Here is a 22,898-nt window from a genome sequence, read left to right as displayed (position 1 = left end):
ATTTTCATACATATGTTTTGTGGATCAGTACTGCCTCAATTTGGAAAACTGCATAAGTCCCATCCAGAGAATGGTCCCCAAAACCTTGCACATTTCGTCAGTATTGGTTGGTGTCACACAATTTTGATAGCCTTTGATTTGGAGTTCCGGTTGCAGCAATGTTTTGCACAGCAAACCTATTGGTCTCTTCAACTAATAGCAATATAATGTTTTTATCTATAATGTGTTCAAAATTACTTCCGTGGGCAACGTGACCACAGATGGACATGCAAGCAAATACATAAAAAAATGTAAAATAACAAGATCAGAATAACATAGGATATCGCATACGCTAAAAAAAATGGGTCAAGTGAAAAAAAGGGGATTTAAGTGTTTGGTGGCACATATCCAATAACTGAATGCAGCAAGGCATGCAATGTGCTAAAGAATGGAAATCATTTATAGCTCCATTACTGTCATAAAAACTTCCTTATATATAAATTTATTATCTGTTGTTTGCCTTCAGGCTGAGAAACCTACTGTATATCAGCAGCAAAATTGTGATGCAACATACACTGCTTAGCCGAAACATTATGACCACTGCCCACCTTTAGATTGAATGCTGCCTGGTGGTGTTGCAGGCAATTGACACAGTAAGGAAAGTATACAAGTGAAGCAGAGGCAAATGAGAAATACTTCACCATGACAGGGCACCGCATAATCATCAGTATTGGACCTTGGTTCAGTGTTATTGTGTTGCCTGAATGATGAATAAAGTTTCTTGTTACACCATGCAGTTGGTCATATCTGGATACACTGTCACCATGATGGTATTACAGGCATGTTTCACAGTAAGGATAGTATTTAAATGAAACTGAGAAAAATGAGGAATAATTGTAGTGACGATATGGGCTGTAAATGGGGAAATCCACTGACATCAGCTACTGTGACAAATGGGAGATAGTTATGGCCATGCACCTGGTGATGAGACTCTTGGAAATTATGAAGACTGTCAGCTGTGTGCGTACTACTGTCATGGGCATCTGTTAAAAGTGGCTGAAGGACAGTGAAACAACGAGTAGCTGACAAGATGCTGAATGTTCATGTCCCATCACAGAACATGAAAGTCGGAGTCTTACTTGCCCTATAAAGTTGGATAGGCAGCAATCTGTGGCAGATCTGATGACAGAGTACACTACTGCTGGAGCAAGCAGAAATGTTTCATAGCACAGAGGTCATACACATTGTTGAACATGGGACTCCGCAACGGATTACTCCTACATATTCCCGTGTTGACTCTATGACATCATCAATTGCAATTGCAGTGTGCACTGTATAATCATCACTGTTGGGCTGTGGTTCAATGTTATGGTGCTGTCTGGTCTGATGAATCAAGCTTTATGTTACACCAAATAGATGGGACAGTCATGTCTAGATACACTGTCACGTAGGCAAATGGCTGTTGGAAACAGGGACGCAGACCTCCGAGGGCAATATTATGCTATAGGGGAGATTCGCCTGTGCTGTGCTTCCATGGTACCTATGGTAGTAATCAAAGGTACCATGACAACTGTAGACTGTACGGATACCCTTATGCTCAGTGTCTTGGCCGATGACAGGGGCATCTTCCAATAGAATAACTGTCAGTGTCACAAGGCCAGAATTGTGCTACAGTGGTTGAAAGAACATGATGGTAAACTTGCATTGATGTCTCTGCTGCCCGATCTGAAACTGACAGAACACATCTGGAACATTATCACATACCTGCTCTGCACTCACAAACCACCGCCATATAATTTGTGAGAATTGCGTGACCTGTATGTAGACATCTGGTCTTACGTATACCTGGACACTTACCAAGGACTTGGTGAATCCATTCCATGCAGAATCGCTGTTGTATTGTTTTCCAAAGGTGGAGCAACATGCTGTTAAGGTTGTGTTTGTACACTGGAACCCATGTTGGATGTTAAGTCTGTCGTCAGTTGTCAAGAATGGTACACTTGTTTGCTTATGAGTTGCATTTATTGATTTGTTTTGAAAATGGATGAGAGAATATGAATTAAACTTTGCTATAAAAATACAATAAAATGAAATGAAATTTTAGAAATGTTTAATATTGCTTTAGGTCAGTGTGCTATGAGTAAAACAAGGGATTACAAGTGGTATAAGCATTTCCAAGATGGCTGTGAGGAAGTTGAAGATGACAAATGTTCTGAACACCCCAGCACATCAACAAGCAATGAAAAGTGGAAAAAAGTGAAAGAAATGATTATGAATGTTCACTGAATCACACCAGAGAAGATACTGATGTTGTCTACATACCAGTTGGCTCATACAATAAAAATCTTTTCGAATGTTTAGGTTATAAAATGTGTGACACCAGTGTTTGTGCCAAAGGTGTTGAATTTTGAGAAAAATTGGCGAATGGAAGTCACTCAGGAGTCATTAAATGAAGTCACTCATGATGCAGAACTACAGAAAGATTTCTTAACAGGTAATGTATGATGTCGAAGCTAAGGTACAATCATCCCATGGGAGGCATTCTGGATTGTCAAGACCAAAAAAAGCTTGGCAAATGCAGTTGAATGCGATGGTTCTGCTCAATGTTTTCTTCAAATTTAACATCTTAGTACATCATGAGTTCTCACAAAAAGATCAAACGCTCAATAAGAAGTAGTTCTTATAAGTTAAATGTCATTTGTGGGGAAAAAAAGAAAAGAAAAAAAAACAGGTTTGTGGTGAAACAATTTGTGGCTTTTGCTCCACGAGCACCTGCTCATCCTTCGTTGCTTGTTTGTGAATTTGTGGTGAAAAACAACACTGTAATGATACTCCAACCTCCGTATTTTCCGGATATGGACCCATGTGGCTCGTTTCTGTTTACCAAAAATAAAGATAACCTTAAAGGATCATTTACAATCTTAGATGAGACAATAAGTGCATCACTGAAAGAGCTAAGTGCTGTCTCAGAGATAGAGAGTTCCAGAAGTGTTTCAGGGATTTGAAGAAGTGCTGGCGTAAGTGTTGGGAAAGTACCACAGCCCCGTGTTCTGAAAGGATTGGCTCAACACAGTTGGTGGTGGCTTGTTTGTTGCTGTTATAAGTATTTTGTCTTGTAGCAAAATAGAAATAGATAGTTTCTGTGAGTTAGTATAGGCAGAGGTCATTCTTAGCAACTGGAATAAAATAATAATTGGAACCTTTTACTGACCTCACAACTCAGATGATACAATTGCTGAAAGGTTCATAGAAAATTTGAAAATTTCAAACACGTACCTGACTCATACAGTTGTAGTTTGTGGCGACTTTAATTTACCCTTGATATGTTGACAAAAATACATGTTTAAATCTGGAAGTATGCATAAAACATCATCAGAAATTGTGCTAAATGCATTGTCTGAAAATTATTTCAACAAGTTACTTCATGAGCCCACGTGAATAGTAAACGGTTGTGAAAACACACTTGACCTCTTACCAACAAATAATCCTGAGCTAATAACAAGCATCAAAACGGATACAGGGATTAGAGAACAGAGGGTGGTTGTAGTGAGATTGAATATTGTAACCTCATATCCTCCAAAAATAAATGAAAAATATACCTATTCAAAAAGCAGATAAAAGTTCACTTGATGCCTTCCTGAGAGACAGTCTCCACTCTTTCCAAAGTAACAATGTAAGTTTAGACCAGATGTGTCTTGAATTCAGAGAAATAGTATTAGTAGCAATAAACAGATTTATACCAAATAAATTAACAAGCCATGGAGCTGATCCCCCTTGGTACACAAAACGGGCCAGAAAACTGTCGCAGAAACAATGAAAAAAGCATGCTAAATTTAAACAAACACAACATCTTTGAGATTGGCTGTCTTTTACAGAAGCTCGAAATTTAGTACGGACTTCAGTGCGAGGAAACTTTGTCTCGAAACCTGACTGAAATTTCAGAGAGATTCTGGTCATATGTAAATTATGGTAGTAGCAAGACACACATCAGTGCATTCTTTGCATGATAGCAATGGAATTACTATCAACAACAGTGTTACCAAAGCAGAGCTACTAAACAAAGCCCTCCAAAATTCCTTCACCAAAGACGACAAAGTAAATATTCCAAAATTCGAATCAAGAACAGCTGCCAAAATGAGTAACTTAGAAGTAGATAGCCTTGGAGCAGTGAAGCAAGTTAAATCACTTATTAAAATCAAGTGTTCTGGTCCACTCTGTGTACCCATTGGTTTCCTTTCAGAGTATACTGATGCTATAGCTGGATACTTAATAATCATATGCAACCGATTGCTTGACGAAAGAGTGGGAAGTTGCAAAAGTCACACCAGTATTCAAGAAAGGTAGTAGGAGCAAACCACTAAATTAGAGGCCCATATCATTAACGTCAATGTGCAACAGGATTTTGGAGCGTACATTGTGTTCGAACTTTATGAATTACTTTGAAGAGAATAGTCTATTGACACACAGTCAACATCGTCTTGTGAAACGCAAGTGGCTCTTTACACACACAAGGTGTTTCGTGCCATTGACAAGGAATTTCAAATTGGCAATGGACCCTAAATAATGGAAAGTGTGAGGTCATCCAATAAAATAAGAGAAATCATAGCTTGCATGGAAAGATTATTAGTGTTTGTTTTTTCCACTCGCTGTTCGAGGTTGGAATAATAGAGAATTATTGTGAAGGTGGTTTGATGAACCCTCTGCCAGGCACTTAAGTGTGATTTGCAGAGTATCCATGTAGATGTAGATGTATATTACCTAATGGTGATTATTTTGAAGGAGATAACGTTAATGTAGATGTATGAATAAAATTATTTTCAAAAAATGAAAATACCCAAAACTTTTTAAACACACTTCTTATTTACATATCACCAAATCTTATTGACAATAAAGGACATACATTTTAATTTCAATTTATGTGTTGCTAGGTATACTGGCTAAGTGTTCATTGAAAACATTCTCAATAGATAAAACTTCAATTTATTTTAGTCAACATGGCTTTTGTTAATAATGTCTTCCTCCTATGCTGAATTGCATTAATTTGGCTAACCATTGTAATTGTAGTAGTAGTAGTTGTTGTTGTTCTTGTTCTTAGGTTGTATCTGTAAAGCCTAGTTTACACAATGACACTACGTTGCAGGCAACTGCGCTACTGGCCACTGCGCATGCATGCCGCGCGTTTGCGCAACTCATTGGTGAAACTAAACACTTTTGGTGTGTTCCAACTTTGGCAACACTAGTTGCATGAATTTTGAGGTTATGTGTGTTCGTTGAGTGTAGACAAACTGAAATATTAAGTGGGGAACAGAAAATAATGTTTGCTTTTTGGATATCTATGCTTTGATAGGTGTTTGTGGGATTTCAGTGATACAGATTACCAGAATAAGCAACATATTGCTGAGACCATCGTGTGCCATCATAACATAGATGGTTTGACAATATCATAGTTGCAGGGCAAAATTTATTGAGTTAGGAGCACATATACAACTGAATTAAGAAAAATACAAGCAAGTGTAATTCTAGTTGTGGCAATGCTCTCGTCTACAAGACTAATATCCCATCATTTGCTGCAGTGCTCTCCATTCACATATTTTAGAATTTTGAAATATTGCCACTGTACAGATCTATCTTCTTAACGTGGCCTGCTTCAAATAATTATTGTTGCTAATGTTATTAAGTATTACTGTTAATGTTAATAATAATTGGTGTTAATGAAATAGTCATCACCAACTAGAACTGTATCTTATAGCATGCCGAGTGTTCTCAATTGTAATGCACGCAATATGATATGTAATTTCAGTTCTGGCGACAGTACTTCATGCATGACAGTACCTTTATTCCTTATTTCATAATTAGCTCTATTTAGAATAAATGTGAACAGTTCTGGTGACATTCTAAGATAATTAAAAGAACTTCTTGGCTATTACATTATAAATTATTTCAGCAGTGATGCTGAGCAACCGAACTGATGTCTTTTCTTCAAGCAGTCATGAATCGAAACAAGTTTCTTATTTTTTTCCTTAAGCATTGATTCCACGCAACAAGTTTTAACTCCATCACAACTCGTGCGACGTGCAGCTGCCAAAACTTTCATTTCAGATAAGACTTGGGGACCGACAAAACGATGGAACTGAAGTGTACACTGGTGTCACCCTGTCTACAGTCATATATGAAACCACTAGTGTGCAACTCATTCCACACAATGAGTGGCGCAACCCAATGTCATCATGTAAACTAGGCTTAACTCTTCAGCTGATTGATTGCTATTATGAACCTTCATGGTAAATTAAAACTTTGTGCCCCACTGGAACTGTATCTTGAACTCTTGCCTTTGACAGGTAATTTTCCTACTAACTATGCTGTTTAGAAACAACTTATAACTGACCTTCATTACTAGGCAGCTCGGTCAGTAAGATTAATGCCTGCAAATGGCAAGGGTCCAAGTTCGAATACCAGTGTGAAACAGTTTTACTCTTTTGGAAAGTTTCACCAATTGTTGTCATTATATTAATATTATTATTTTTATTGTTATCAGTAAGCATGTCCATGTTGCAGATTGGCTCTCGGAAGCTTCGTGGAGGAATACAATAATAAAGTACAAATAGTTTCCTTAGATGAAGATACCTCAGAATTTAGTGCAAAAAGTACCTTCGACCATCCATACCCAACAACAAAAATAATGTGGATACCAGACAGTGTAAGTGGCAATTTTCTGTTAAGAAATTTTCCTTGTTCCTTTTCTTCTTTGATTGTTTGCTAACTTCTGCATTGGACAGAGTTTTTTCATACTACAGTGTTGTTGTCACACACACACGCACACACACACACACACACACACACACACACACACACACACACACACTCACTCACTCACTCACTCACTCACTCACTCACTCATTTTATAGTTTTTAACAGACAACTTGGTATTTGTGTGGAAATGTTTGGCTACACTTGCATTGCCATCAACTTTGCTGCATTGTGGCTGGAGTAGGTGACTATTTTGAAGTATCACTGGACAATATTGCAGATTCTGCATGCTGTTGCATATAGTTGCTGACATATTGCCGAGGGTTGTCGGTGTTGTCCACCAAGGGTGCAGAGTATTTCATATTGCAGGGCAATATCTATCTCCTTCTTTGTGTGCAATTGCTTCCTTCATGTTGTCCCCTTTGTTCTCTACTTCTCTCACTGACAGTGCTGCAGTCATGCCTCTGAGTGAAAACAACAATATCGTTTTTCTTTTGTTTGAAAGTTTCCACATGCACTTATAGTGATATGTTTCTTAGTTGTTTGTAGTTGTGAGTTTGTTGTGTAGAGTAGTGGAGAAGTGAACAATGAGAGAACTATGAATTTTGTAAATGTGATTCATCTACAGCCAGAGCTATGTGACAATGAAATTAATGTATACAAGCATTGTAATCCGAAAGAGCAATTGGCAAGCTGATGCTGATGAGATTGGAATCGTGTTTGATCAAGCATATAAAGAATTCTGAAGTCTTTGACTCTATGCCAACTATGGGGCAAAAGAGTTACAAAGAAGGAGTGAAATGGTGGGTAGCTGTTTATGCAAGTGTTTGGCATTTGATACCTTTAGTTTCATAATGTCTTGAGACCTACCTGAAGCAGGAATTCATAGTGCAAACAGTGGCATGCACTGGTGAACAAGAATGAAATAACAATAAAAATTGTATTCATATTTCAAACCTTGCTTACCATGGAACACTAAGTTGGGGGGTGGGGGGGATGTTACGTTGCTACTAAACCATTGTAAATATTACTACTTAAATTTTATTCAAAGATTATCATAATTTACGGTTTATGCACTAGTTAATTACAACAACAAGGTCTCCAGTGGTATTTCAAGTACAAAATGAGTTTTAAATGTCATTTTAACACCCTATACAGACAATACTAGATTGGCAGGAGCCATGGGTTGGTACCAACTCCAAACGTAAATTTTATGAGGGTTTAGTAATCTTTGGTTAGCGAAATCTTTCAATCCTTCTACCAAAGCATTGTGAGCATTTGGTACCATATACCTTACTGATTAATACTGAACTTTAAATAGATACATTAAACTTATGTAAGAATCACCAATAGTTAAAATTAGAAGGATGTTCACCTGTCATGTTGTAACTGGCATACACTCTCTTATATTTGTATCAGTTTTCGGACAAATTGCTTATATGAGATGTTAGAAATTGTGTTCAGACATTCTGGGCTAATTTTGGAACAGGGATGTACCCAGCACCATTTCACTAGTTAAAGTATCTGAAACATTCCACTCGCTTAAAAAAGAACGCATCCACACACCCATAGTTCTCTTGTTCTTTGTAACATGTTTCCTTGTATGATCTAAAAGTGATAGGGCCACATCCACTTCGTCTAGCTCACGTTTGTCCATTTTGTGCCAGTAGTATGGTGCCTTGCAAACACTTCTGGCCCAGAAATGTATTGCTGTAAATATTTCTGGACAATAGTGGTAGGTAACATTGTAGTACATGTGGCTGCAATGTGGCCAGACAACATGTATTATCAGCAGTTTGCAATTTTTATGGCCCATGTAACCCTACTTTAAGGTGTAGTGTAGTGGTTAAGGGACTGGACTGTTGTTTGGGATTAGTTAGGTTCAAATTCCCCATCTGGCCATTCAGATTAAGTTTTCTGTGTCATTCAACATCGGCACACCTTAGACTCCTAGCTCGACAATCGTGGGTTTCATTGAAGTTTTATGTCAACATTCACACATGGCCCCAGTGAACATTCGTAAAGTTTAATGTTAGATGCAGCAATATGGGCTAAATTTTGCAAGCCATATTCAGCCAGAAGATTTCAGGCAAAATTTCCTGTCAAAATGTGCACCCAAACCTTCAAAATTGGCCTTCTTATATCTCGAGGACTAAAGGTATGACGAATGTGAAACTTGGCATGTAGTAACCTACAAACACAAGGTTCCCAAATATAATGTTCCATTTATGCACCACTTTCCAATACTGAATAAATTAAGTGCAAAGTCGAAAATTTTATAAACAGTTAAAACTGTGGTATTTTTGACCTGATTTTGGAAAAAACTGTGTTTTATAAAACTTTCCAAACGGGCCTCATTAGAAAAGTAGTGGTTCAACTTCAATAAAATTATAGTTGATAATCCAATGTGGGCTAACAGTGCTAGATAATTTGAATTAGTTCTAAAATCATTTCAAAAAAAGGTTAACTTCATTTTCTTGTATCTCGTAGCATAAACGCATGCTGAATGTGAAACTTAATATGCAGTAGGTCAGTAGCATAAGGACATGAAATGCAAAATTTCACTCACTTACTATTTTGCAGTTGTTCTACAAATTCATTGATAAAAGGATGGTTTTTTGTAAAAACGTGAAATTAGGGTATATTTGACATTTCTTTACAAATACCGTTTTTATTAAACTGTAAAAACCAGTATAACTCAAAACAATGTGTTTTAAGCCCTCCCAGAACATAGGGTTTATTTCCAACATAGACCACCAGTGCTAGCTTGAGCTAAATGAGTCAAACTAGCTGGAAAAATCATGCTGCGAATAAAGCTTTAATTTTTACTTTTCAAATCTTGCTGATTAAAGGCATGATAAACATGAAACTGTGGACAAAACAACTTAACAACAAAAGGTTTTCCACTATAAAATATCATTCACATACAGCTTTCTAAATTTCTACAAAATCAGTCCAAACTCGAATTTCATGAAAATTACAAGCATAGATAACATTCAGTTTGCTTTTAGAAAATGTTTTCCATAATTGATTTCAAACTAATCACAGATGGAAAGGGCATGTTTTTAAGCATTTAGAAAATTACATTGATTTTCCAATGTGCACTATCGATATTTGAAAATGATGGCCAAATTGAAGGAATGTAATATGGCAACAGGCAACATTGCAGCAACCTGTTGTCAATTTGAAAATAAAAACCACATGCAATGAAACACAGACAAGTAATATCTCACTATATTGCATTTCTCTACGGTGACACTGTTACTGCTGGTTTAACAACATGAACCAGCAATCACATCACCACAGGGTGGGTTTCTTCATACAGGTTCCAAAGTCTGTAATTTGGTTTCTTAATTTAGTTTCCAAAGCCCTGTGGTAGTACCTGTGAGCTTACAAAGCCTTTTGTTACGTAACTTATCTCTAGTTCTCAAATCTGTAGGAGTATCTCACATAGGCAGCAGGCAAAAAGTATTATCAATTTTGATTTTAAACTTCTCAACATTGCAGTTTACATTTTTCAGAGTTTTTGAGCCTCTTTCTGCAGTTCATTTTCTGGAAATGTATACTGTCAGCCAAATGATGGCATTGAAGGGGAGGGAGAGAGAGAGAGAGAGAGAGAGAGAGAGAGAGAGAGTGAGTGAGTGAGAGAGAATGAGGTGGTGTTTTGGTACCCAACAACCGGCCTCCTGTCTTTCGGGCCAATAAAATGAACAAGGTGCGCCTTGAGGATGCATAAATTTTATTAGTGCATCATTTTGTTCTGTTGATATGTCTGTAATGTTGCTGATCCATCATTCATTATCATCCATACAGGCAGCATAATGGCCAAGTAACAACTCCATCAATGTCAGATGTAGTATTGCTGCACTAGATACTCCGGCAACCAAATTTATTTTGTCATTGGAAACTTTACTGATACAAACTGAGCTCAAGTCAAGTGGTACAGATTGGTGATGATCTCTTGTACGGCAGTCATGCTGCTTTCTCATCTTTCTTCTTGAAACGTTTTGCTTTCTTCAGTATCTTGTTTTGGAACATATATATATAATGCCAAGTGCATTTTGGTCATAAATGTTGAATAGATCTTATGGTGTAAATATTTGATTCGTTGATGCTCTTTGTAGGCTTGTACTAGTAGCCAATCACTTGGTTGTGGCACTAATCCCATCACATGGTGATTTTCTGTGGATGTTACCAATAAAAGTTCCATTCCACGCCAATGTTAAAATAATTTTTGTGGCTTGAAAAAATCTTACAATTTTTGTATTATGCAGCTGAGCAGGCCCTGAAATAATGTATTTTGGTTATCTTTGTTTGAATGGACAAAAAATTTATCAATTTTGGAGTAAATGCATGAACAGATAACGTATCATGTTGCATGCCACTATCAATGGTTTGCAACATGCCTTCATTAACATAATACGCTACAAAAGGACGTAATGTAACATACGTATTTTCCCATTGAAATCCCTGAGCAGCATCTTAATCAACAAATAAATAACTTTTGGGCAAGTCCATTAGAACAGCTAATTCAGATTCTCTTAAGTCATCCTTCAACAACTTCAAATGCTGCTCTGGTGTTTTGATATATAATGGTGGACAGTCAGCTTCCAAATTTTCGTGGTAAGTTTCTCAGAAAAACTGTCAACCGTTAATACACTTGTTTCCAATGTCTCGTGGTCAGTGTGGGCTCACTGTTTGAATTCTATTAATTCTTCTGGATCTCAGTCATTAAATACTTTTCCAAGTGTGCAGTCAGTGCTTTTTCTCCAGGACAGTTTTGACATCTTTGTAACATATGGTGCCCTTTCCAACTGCGATTAGTTTTAAATCAATTATGGAAAATGTATTTTCTAAAAGCAAGTTGAATTGTGATGTATTTTTGTAATTTTTACTAGAATCAAGTTTGAGCTGATTTTTTCAAAGTTTATAAAACAGTATGTGAATGATATTTTATACTGGAAAACCTTATATTGCTATGTTGTTGTTGTTGTTGCCCAAAGTTTCAGATTTATCATGCTTTTAATCAATGGGATACAAGAAGCCAACATTAAAACTTTATTCACAATGTGATTTTTCTACACAGTTTACTTCAATTTATGTAGCATTGTTAGCCTATATTGGAAATTAAACCCACTGTTCTGAAGTAGGGAGGGGGGATTAAAATATGTTCTTTTGAATTAGACTGCTTTTTAAGGTTTAATAGAAACTGGTATTTGTAAAAGGAGTGTCAAATATACCCTGCTTTCACCTTTTCACAAAAATCATCACTTACCGGAGAGTTTGTAGACTATTGGAAACTAGTAATTGAATGAAATTTTGTATTCCACATCCTTGTGCTACCAACATATTGCATATTATGTTTAATGTGAAGTGTGAGTTTACTCTGAGATAAAATAATACGAAGTTCACATTTTTTTCATGCTATGATTTTCACACCCAACTCTGATTCAAATTATCTAGCATTGTTAGCCTGCACAGGATAATCAAATACACTTTCTCTGCAGTTAAAATCATTGTCTTTGTGATCAGTCCAGTTTGGAAAGTTTTATAGGACATAGTTTTTGCAAGATCAGTTCTATAAAATCTTAAAATTTGCATTTAGTATATTCAGTATTGGAAAATGGTACGTAAATGGAACTTTATATCTGAGAATCTTGTGTTGTTAGGGTACTATATGCCAAATTTAACATTCATCATTCCTTTAGTCCCTAAGATATAAGAAGCCAAACTTTGAAAGTTTTTTTGGGCACAGATTTTTCCAGGCAATTTTGCCTGAAATGTTCTGGCTGAATATGGGTTATACAATTCTTCTTCTTCTTCTTCTTCTTCTTATCGTCATTATCTACAAGATGATCAAATTTAATTTCTTTCAATAAAATATTGCCTGAGATAACAGCTCAGACACCAGAAATTCATGTTCGCTCTGCGCAAAGCTGCATGTGAAGTCAAACAAGTGACTATATCTCAGCCAGTATTGCTTTTACCAGTGTTAGTTGGGGACATGTGTTAATGTTCACATAAAATTTTATCAAAATCCATGATGGTCGAGCAAGAAATGTTCCGCAGTTAGGTGATTTGTGATGAAAGACAATTGCCAAACTGGTTCCGTTGAGGAGGACACGACATACTTGCTGCTGTAGCCCCTTCAGTCTTAATTTGTAGACTCTCAATTTGTCTTTGGGTTGTGAGACCATTATCTATCCTTTCATGATAATATATGGAAATAACACATTTGAGCCATAACCTGTCCTTTCATGGTACTGTATGAAAAAAATCCATTAGACCAGTTCATGATGCTACATGATGTTGAGTTTTTTGTATTCCGATTCATACATGTTTTTCTTAAAAGTACACTCCATACTAATTACTTCCTTGTCTTGATGCAGTAATTAGGAAATTGTTGTTGTTGTTGTTGTTGTTGTCTTCAGTCCTGAGACTGGTTTGATGCAGCTCTCCATGCTACTCTATCCTGTGCAAGCTCCTTCATCTCCCAGTACCTACTGCAACCTACATCCTTCTGAATCTGCTTAGTGTACTCATCTCTCGGTCTCCCTCTACGATTTTTACCCTCCACGCTGCCCTCCAATGCTAAATTTGTGATCCCTTGATGCCTCAAAACATGTCCTACCAACCGATCCCTTCTTCTGGTCAAGTTGTGCCACAAACTTCTCTTCTCCCCAATCCTATTCAATACCTCCTCATTAGTTACGTGATCTATCCACCTTATCTTCAGTATTCTTCTGTAGCACCACATTTCGAAAGCTTCTATTCTCTTCTTGTCCAAACTAGTTATCATCCATGTTTCACTTCCATACACGGCTACACTCCAACAAATACTTTCAGAAACGACTTCCTGATACATAAATCTATATTCGATGTTAACAAATTTCTCTTCTTCAGAAACGCTTTCCTTGCCATTGCCAGTCTACATTTTATATCCTCTCTACCTCGACCATCATCAGTTATTTTTCTCCGACCATCATCAGTTATTTTTCTCCGCGAATACCAAAACTCCTTTACTACTTTAAGTGTCTCATTTCCTAATCTAATTCCCTCAGCATCACCCGATTTAATTTGACTACATTCCATTATCCTCGTTTTGCTTTTGTTGATGTTCATCTTATATACTCCTTTCAAGACACTGACCATTCCGTTCAACTGCTCTTCCAAGTCCTTTGCCGTCTCTGACAGAATTACAATGTCATCGGCGAACCTCAAAGTTTTTACTTCATCTCCATGTATTTTAATACCTACTCCAAATTTTTCTTTTGTTTCCTTTACTGCTTGCTCAATATACAGATTGAATAACATCGGGGAGAGGCTACAACCCTGTCTCACTCCTTTCCCAAACACTGCTTCCCTTTCATGCCCCTCGACTCTTATGACGGCCATCTGGTTTCTGTACAAATTGTAAATAGCTTTTCGCTCTCTGTATTTTACCCCTGCCACCTTTAGAATTTGAAAAAGAGTATTCCAGTCAACATTGTCAAAAGCTTTCTCTAAGTCTACAAATGCCAGAAACGTAGGTTTGCCTTTTCTTAATCTTTCTTCTAAGATAAGTCGTAAGGTCAGTATTGCCTCACGTGTTCCAACATTTCGACGGAATCCAAACTGATCCTCCCCGAGGTCCGCATCTACCAGTTTTTCCATTCGTCTGTAAAGAATTCGCATTAGTATTTTGCAACTGTGACTTATTAAACTGATAATTTGGTAATTTTCACATCTGTCAGCACCTGCTTTCTTTGGGATTGGAATTATTATATTCTTCTTGAAGTCTGAGGGTATTTCGCCTGTCTCATACATCTTGCTCACCAACTGGTAGAGTTTTGTCATGACTGGCTCTCCCAAGGCCGTCAGTAGTTCTAATGGAATGTTGTCTACTCCTGGGGCCTTGTTTCGACTCAGGTCTTTCAGTGCTCTGTCAAACTCTTCACGCAGTATCGTATCTCCCATTTCGTCTTCATCTACATCCTCTTCCATTTCCATAATATTGTCCTCAAGTACATCGCCTTGTATAAACCTTCTATATACTCCTTCCACCTTTCTGCCTTCCCTTCTTTGCTTAGAACTGGGTTGCCATCTGAGCTCTTGATATTCATACACGTGGTTCTCTTCTCTCCAAAGGTCTCTCTAATTTTCCTGTAGGCAGTATCTATCTTACCCCTAGTGAGATAAGCTTCTACATCCTTACATTTGTCCTCTAGCCATCCCTGTTTAGCCATTTTGCACTTCCTGCCGATCTCATTTTTGAGACGTTTGTATTCCTTTTTGCCTGCTTCATTTACTGCATTTTTATATTTTCTCCTTTCATCAATTAAATTCAATATTTCCTCTGTTACCCAAGGATTTCTAGCAGCCCTCGTCTTTTTACCTACTTTATCTTCTGCTGCCTTCACTACTTCATCCCTCAGAGCTACCCATTCTTCTTCTACTGTATTTCTTTCCCCTATTCCTGTCAATTGTTCCCTTATGCTCTCCCTGAAACTCTGTACAACCTCTGGTTCTTTCAGTTTATCCAGGTCCCATCTCCTTAATTTCCCACATTTTTGCAGTTTCTTCAGTTTTAACCTATAGGTCATAACCAATAGATTGTGGTCAGAGTCCACATCTGCCCCTGGAAATGTCTTACAACTTAAAACCTGGTTCCTAAATCTCTGTCTTACCATTATATAATCTATCTGAAACCTGTCAGTATCTCCAAGCTTCTTCCATGTGCACAACCTTCTTTTATGATTCTTGAACTAAGTGTTAGCTATGATTAAGTTGTGCTCTGTGCAAAATTCTACCAGGTGGCTTCCACTTTCATTTCTTAACTCCAGTCCATATTCCCCTACTATGTTTCCTTCTCTCCCTTTTCCTACACTCGAATTCCAGTCACCCATTACTATTAAATTTTCGTCTCCCTTCACTATCTGAATAATTTCTTTTATTTCATTGAACATTTCTTCAATTTCTTTGTCATCTGCAGAGCTAGTTGGCATATAAACTTGTACTACTGTAGTAGGTGTGGGCTTCGTATCTATCTTGGTCACAATAATGCTTTCACTATGCTGTTTTTAGTAGCTTACCCGCATTCCTATTTTCCTATTCATTATTAAACCTACTCGTGCATTACCCCTATTTGATTTTGTGTTCATAACCCTGTAGTCACCTGACCAGATGTCTTGTTCCTCCTGCCACCAAACTTCACTAATTCCCACTATATCTAACTTTAACCTATCCATTTCCCTTTTTAAATTTTCTAACCTACCTGCCCGATTAAGGGATCTGATATTTCACGCTCCAATCCATAGAACGCCAGTTTTCTTTCTCCTGATAACGACGTCCTCCTGAGTAGTCCCCACCCCAGAGATCCGAATGGGGGACTATTTTACCTCCGGAATATTTTACCCAAGAGGACGCCATCATCATTTAATCATACAGTAAAGCTGCATGTCCTCGGGAAAAATTACGGCTGTAGTTTCCCCATGCTTTCAGCCGTTCGCAGTACCAACACAGCAAGGCCGTTTTGGTTAATGTTGCAAGGCCAGATCAGTCAATCATCCAGACTGTTGCCCCTGCAACTACTGAAAAGGCTGCTGCCCCTCTTCAGGAACCACACGTTTGTCTGGCCTCTCAACAGATACCTCTCCGTTGTGGTTGCACATACGGTACGGCCATCTGTATCGCTGAGGCACGCAAGCCTCCCCACCAACGGCAAGGTCCATGGTTCATGTGGGGGAGGAGGAAATTATTATAGGCACTAAAAGAATGGTCATATTTCTATAATTGTTCTATTGCCTGGCAGGAATTACATTTGCCACAGTGGGTTTAGTGTTTTAATGGAATTGAACTGAATGAGAATAACTTGCTAGAGGCAGTGTACTGTTACAACATAAGGGTATGTGAGCACAAGTGTACGTGGTTTACAAAGATAATGGTTTCATGTTATCAGTATTTGCTGTGCCATTCAATTGTCACCATATTTTCATAAACATAACCTAAATAACAGCTGACTCTTTTGAGTGAGAGTTATAAAAGGCATCTCAAACAGATCACATAATAAATCATACTATTTAATAGTTAAAATTAATATCTTGTCATTTGGGAGTGACTATCCATTCAGGCATATCAAAATTTTGTATATATTAGTGAATCTGGGAAAAAATTGCTTAAACAGTTTATAGCTTTTATTTTCTAAAGTGTTTCTTTAGATAAGAGCATATCTTTAACATTTGAGTTTCTGTCAATATTTACCATATTTACCCAATTATAAGAAGAGTTGTTTTTTCCCAAATTGGTCATTTGAAAAATACAAGGTCATCTTACGTTTGCAGATGAGACTACTGCTGCTGAGGTCACTGTTTCTGTGTTGTGTAATCAATTAAACAAAGGTTCTGTATACCAAAACAGCAATTCCTGTCAGTTTAGCACAAAAAACACACTAAAAATGATGTAGATATCTGTAATATGTTGTTTCACTGAAGATGCATAATTTTGTAATACTCAAGTGCAAACAAAAAATACAACATATCAAGTACGGCATACCTCATGCTTCATAAGCAATGAAATTGAGATAACTGCCGGATTTGTTTCTGTTTGCCAATCATAGATCAAGATACGCCATCTCAACAGCCAGTCATATCATATAGAATGTTACATATGCAGCATGAATAAAATGAAGGTACTTTAAATCTGTCTTTGCAACTACAAGAAAATGTGTATTTTGTCACCAAATGTATTTCGTTTTGCTTCAAATGGCTCTGAGCACTATGGGACTTAACTTCTGAGGTCATCAGTCATCGAGAACTTAGAACTACTTAAACCTAACTAACCTAAGGACATCACGTACACCCATGCCCGAGGCAGGATTCGAACTTGGGACCGTAGTGGTCACGAGGTTCCAGACTGTAGCGCCTAGAGCCGCTCGGACACACTGGCCAGCTATTTTGTTTTATTGAAATAAGACATCATCAGTGATCTGTAATAAAAGATAGTAACAATGTAGCTTGCTTACTAGATTGAAAAACAATTCATTACAAATGATGCCAGTTTTACTTAAAGTATTTTATGACCAATTTTCACACTCGTCAGGAAAACACTGCCTGCTCGCATCTTTTCTTGAGATATTCCTTCATTTGTCACTGTTGAGTCGAGCCTGGTACTACATTGCTTTGTAGAAATGTGAATTTCTTGGTTAAAACACAGTGCATTGCAGTGTGGGAGTAGAGGCTGGACTGACAGTGCCAAATGAATAAATACCTTGAGAAAACAAGCAAGCGTGTGATTATTTCTGGTGTGAGTGGAAATTGGACATAAAACACGTTAAGTAAAATTGACATTATTTGTAATGAACTACTTTTTGATCTAGATAGCGAGCTGAATTGTAAATATATTTCACTGATGGTGTTTTATTTTAATAAAATGAAATGAATTGGTGACAAAATATGCATTTTCTTGTAGTTGCAAAGATGGATTTAAAATACTTTCAGTATTTATAAAGCAACTATGCACAATATGGCCACACAAATGAAATTAATGTTTCAAATTAATATATAAACAGTGTTTTAAACAGCAAACCTATGCCTTCACAAACTGTAGTTAGACAGGAACCTAGTAGCACAACTCACAAGCAGCAATGAAAATTATGTTCTTGCTTGTCAAGAATACTTTTCTGTTTATTTCTGAATATGTTGCAGTTTCCATCGTTCATGGGTGGAGCCCTTATAACTGCCACAGCTCTACAGTGTTGCTGATGTTCAAGATTGGCTACAGTGTTACTCCGAAGTTGTAAGATTTCTGCCAATTCAGCTGTAGGAAGCTGAGAGGACATAGTCTTGTTGACATTAGTAGGCTTATTTTGTCAGTGCTGTAAGAATTGTAAATTGTGGCAATCAGTAATGGAGGCAAATATAACAGCTACAGTACTTCAGTGCAACACACTTATGTATTGTACGGTTGATAGTACAAAAAGTGGTGGGGCAGTATCACGGCCACCATAAAGTCCTGTACGGCACTGATGCAAATGAACCCAAACATGCCATTTTCCTGGATTATGTTGAGAACACATGGAAGAGGAATTATTACTTGAAATTCATTCTAAGACAAAAAAGATATAAAGAAAAGAAAGACACACCACAGAGGAATTATCTGTATGAACAAACAAATGATTACAATTTCAGAAAAACTGGATGATTTATTCAACAGAAAGGGCTTTACAAATTGAACAAGTCAATAACGCATTGGTAGATCTCTTGTCTTTATGCAAGTAGTTATTTGGCTTGGCATTGATTGATAGTTGTTGGATGTCCTTCTGGGGATACCATGCCAAAGTCTTTCCAATTGGCATGTTAGATTGTCAAAATCCCAAGATTGATGGAGGGTCCAGCTTGTAATGTTCCAAACATTCTCAGCTGGAGAGAGATCCAGCTACCTACCTGGCCAATGTAGGGTTTGGCAAGCACTAAGAAAAGGAGTAGTAACTCTTGCTCTGTGTGAGCGGGCATTATCTTGCTGAAATATAAGCCCATAATGACTTGCCATGAAGGACAATAAAATAGAATGTAGACTATTGTCAATGTACCACTGTGCTGTAGAGGTGTAACAGGTGACAGCCAGGGGGAGGGGGGTTCCTGCTATGAAAGTAAATGGCACCCTAGATAATCACTCCAGGTTGTTTGGCCATGTGGTGTACGACCACTGTCCAGGGCATCTCCAGACATGTCTTTGCTGGTCTTTGGGTGTCAGTTTGAGACAGGACTCATCAATGAAGACAATTCTGCTCCAGTCAATGAGATTGCATGCTGAATATGTGTCTGGAGATGCCCCTGACAGCAGTGGGATATCAACCTGACTGTCACTCCCCATATGGCTAGATGATCCGGAATGATGGTCTGGGATGGCATGTCATTTTATAGCAGGACCCCTTTTGTTGCTATCCGCAATACCCTTACAGCAACGCGGTACATTGATGATATTCTATGCCCCATTTTGTTATCATTCATAGCAAGCCATACCGGGCTTACATTTCAGCAAGATAATGTCCACCCAACATAACAAGAGTTTCTACTGCTTGTCTTTCCAAACCCTACTTTGGCCAGCAAGGTTGCCAGATCTCTCCCCAACTGAAAACGTTAGGAACATTATGGGCTGGGCCCTCCAACAGTATCAGGATTTTGACGATCTAACACACCAATTTGGAATGAGATCCCTCAGGAGGACATCAAACGACTCTAAGAATCAATGCCAAGCCGAATAACTGCTTGCTCAAGGGCCAGAGTTGGACCAACGCATTATTGACTTGTTCAATTTGTGAAGCTCTTTCTCTTGAATAAATCATATATTTTTTCTGAAATTGTGATCATTTGTTTGTAGTTGTTGTTGTATAATAAATTCCATCAAAGTTTAACAGAATGATGAATTTTGTCAAAGGCTGATTTTTCAGTCAATGCAGCACCTGAAGCAAGAACATTGACACTTTCTTATGATTGTACAATTTAATTCGGTCGAGGAGAGACTACTCTCAGCAACTCAGTGATTTACTTTGGCTTAATACACTATTTGAACACCATTCAGAAGCAACTACTGTGAAATACCTCAGGTCACTAAGCCTTAGTTTCTGAAAAAATAGATAATCATAACACATACAATTTTGTATTGTTGTTCAGGCAGTCTCTTCCTGAACTTTTGTCTGGAGAGTACGTTGGGCAATAAATACCATGAAAACAATCAAACTTGAGACACTCTGCACTTTGCACGTAGAATAAAAGACACTTTTTTTCTTTGGCTAATAGATGATGCTGGAGGAGAAACTGATTATGTTCATGAAAATGCATCTGTTAGTTGATAGTTAATAGTAAGCAACTGCCTGAATGGTGACACAAAATGATATGTTTTGTAATTATGTAACCGTGTGTGTATTAATCTTACCTATGTTGTTTTATTATCCTGTAATTATTGCACAGTTTAAAATCAATCCTCAGTTTTATTAAGTAATTTTAATTATCTTTGAGAAAAATAAGAAAACTAATCTTGGGGATTTGAACCCACAACATCCTGGTAAGAACTCCAATTGCTACATCAAATCTTCAGTTGAAAACAGTAATAATACCTAGTGATTTAAACTCTGTAAAGACACATTTAAGAGGCTTAAACTACTTAACTTACTTTTAGATATCACCTTACATGAAGAAAAATGTTATTCTGAGATAATTTATCAAATTAAGATGCTATCCCTGAATGTGGTGTCAGTATTTCACTGTATTGTCTGAAAGACAAATATGCCTAGGTACGGCTATCATTGTACCATTTATTCTGCAATAGCCAATATCAGTACAATATTCAAGGCTCTGGTTCCTGAACAGCTTCTTTTTATGAGAGATGCTGGGTCATTCCATGTCAAGTGGTCTAGAGGTTCCTGCATGACCACCATGGATTTTGATGAAGTTTTGTATGAATAATTGCACATGTGCCCAGTGAACATTGGTAAAGTTTCATAATCATTAGTTTAATACTTCTGGAGATACAGTCATCTGTTTGACCCCATTGTGCAGTTACCAGCATTGCACCTGTGAATTTCGACAACTTTGAGACATAATATCTCTTTCTTGAAAGAAAGAAAACTAGGCCATCTTGTACAATCTTTTGCACTCTCATAAGTGAAATATTAAAAAAAAAAGGATTTCCTGAGTGAAGGACAATTTGAAGTAAAGTTGACCAAAAAAATAGATGCTAAAAAAAAAAAAGTTGAACGTTAGCATTTTATCTCTCTGGAAGTAATTAAGAGCTACATCCGAAACCCTTGCACAAAATAACTTACTAATACAAGGTCTTAGAATATGAAATTTCATCCTCCTAGTGCTTTCCAATTGTTTACCAATTGAGGGCAAAGTTGACGAGTTTTCAGAAAATGCTAAAAATATCTATTTCTGGCCCACTTTTACAAAACAGTCTTCTGAAAACACATTTCAATCATTTTCATTCAAAAGACCAAGTCCTAAACCACTTAAAAACTATATTTGGTTTTCAATCCCAGCATATAAGCCCCTAAAAAAAGACTAGGTTGAAGTGCATTGAAAATGGGTCTGTATTTTCCTGGTACGCAGATTAAATCTGACAACTTTTATTATGTTATAAAATTGTTTTGTAGTATTTGAGGAAGCCAATATCAGTTTTTTGCTATAATTACAGGATCAAACTGGTTATAAACTTCACAATCTAACTGTGCCTTATGAAGGTGATGGTGATTATGGTAGTAAAATTGTTACACAACAGTTGCAGCACACATTGTATAAATGGCTTCTGGGTCTGTCACAGTGTGTAAATTTCAGTGAAGTTCACAGCAGTCTCCCTGACATTTTTTGGAATGGATTCATGTTATAGAGAATGATTAGTATGTATTTTTATTGTATAATGCTATTGATATGCTAGTTTAATTCTGGTTTAAGGTATAACGTACTGTATGTTGTCATAGTTTGTGGTTAATGTGAAGTAGTAGTGTTCATATGAAAAATTGACATTTGTATAAGTGTCAGAGGCCAAAGCTAAAGAAGGTCTCATTTAGGATCCCAAGCATATATTCACTTCAAACTACTTGAATCTCTTGTGTTGCAAAATGAAGTATGGTTTTTAGGTGCTTTACAACATGGCATTTCGAATGAAAATAATTTTAAAGGGCTTTCAGAAGATCCCTTTTTTGTAAAAGTGGGCCAGATATAGCTATATTTGGCATTTTTAGAAGAATCACCAACTTTTCCCCCAGTTTGTAAACAATTGGAAAGCATTGAGAGAATGAAATTTTATATTCTAAGACCTTGTATTGGTAAGCTGTTATGTGCAAAGTTTCAGGTTTATCCCACAGTTAATTCTAGAGATATAAAAAGTTAAAGTTCACATCTCCCCCCCCCCCCCCCCCCCCCTGCAGCCTCTATTTCTTTCAGCTGACTTCGGTTCAAATTATCGATATACTAATAGCTCAGGAAATCTCTTTTTATTATTTCACTTAAGAGAGCACAGAAAGTTCTACACAGTGGTCAAGTTCTATTTCTTGCAAAAAAATATTGTGTTTCAAAGTTGAAAGTTGCCGAAAACCCACAGCTGCACTATGGGGTCAAACAAATGTCTGTCTATCCAGAAGCATTGAATTAATGATTGTGAAACTTTACCAATGTTCATGGGAAACATGTGCAAAT

General features: G+C 37.2%; 1 protein-coding gene across 4 annotated transcripts in view; it reads left to right on the top strand.

Moving 5' to 3' along the window:
* The window catches only part of LOC126298837 (DDB1- and CUL4-associated factor 7), a 148,764-nt gene that overhangs the window by 54,491 nt on the left and 71,375 nt on the right, over positions 1–22,898 (top strand). For all 4 annotated transcript variants that reach the window (XM_049990315.1, XM_049990316.1, XM_049990317.1 and 1 more), the window contains one exon: positions 6,535–6,676. In XM_049990315.1, the coding sequence (XP_049846272.1) occupies positions 6,535–6,676 (142 nt within the window). The remainder of the gene's footprint in view (positions 1–6,534; positions 6,677–22,898) is intronic.

The sequence above is a fragment of the Schistocerca gregaria genome, chromosome X (genome assembly GCF_023897955.1).
Source record: "Schistocerca gregaria isolate iqSchGreg1 chromosome X, iqSchGreg1.2, whole genome shotgun sequence".
Taxonomy (NCBI): Eukaryota; Metazoa; Arthropoda; class Insecta; order Orthoptera; family Acrididae; genus Schistocerca; species Schistocerca gregaria.
This window is presented reverse-complemented; position numbering and strand designations above follow the sequence as displayed.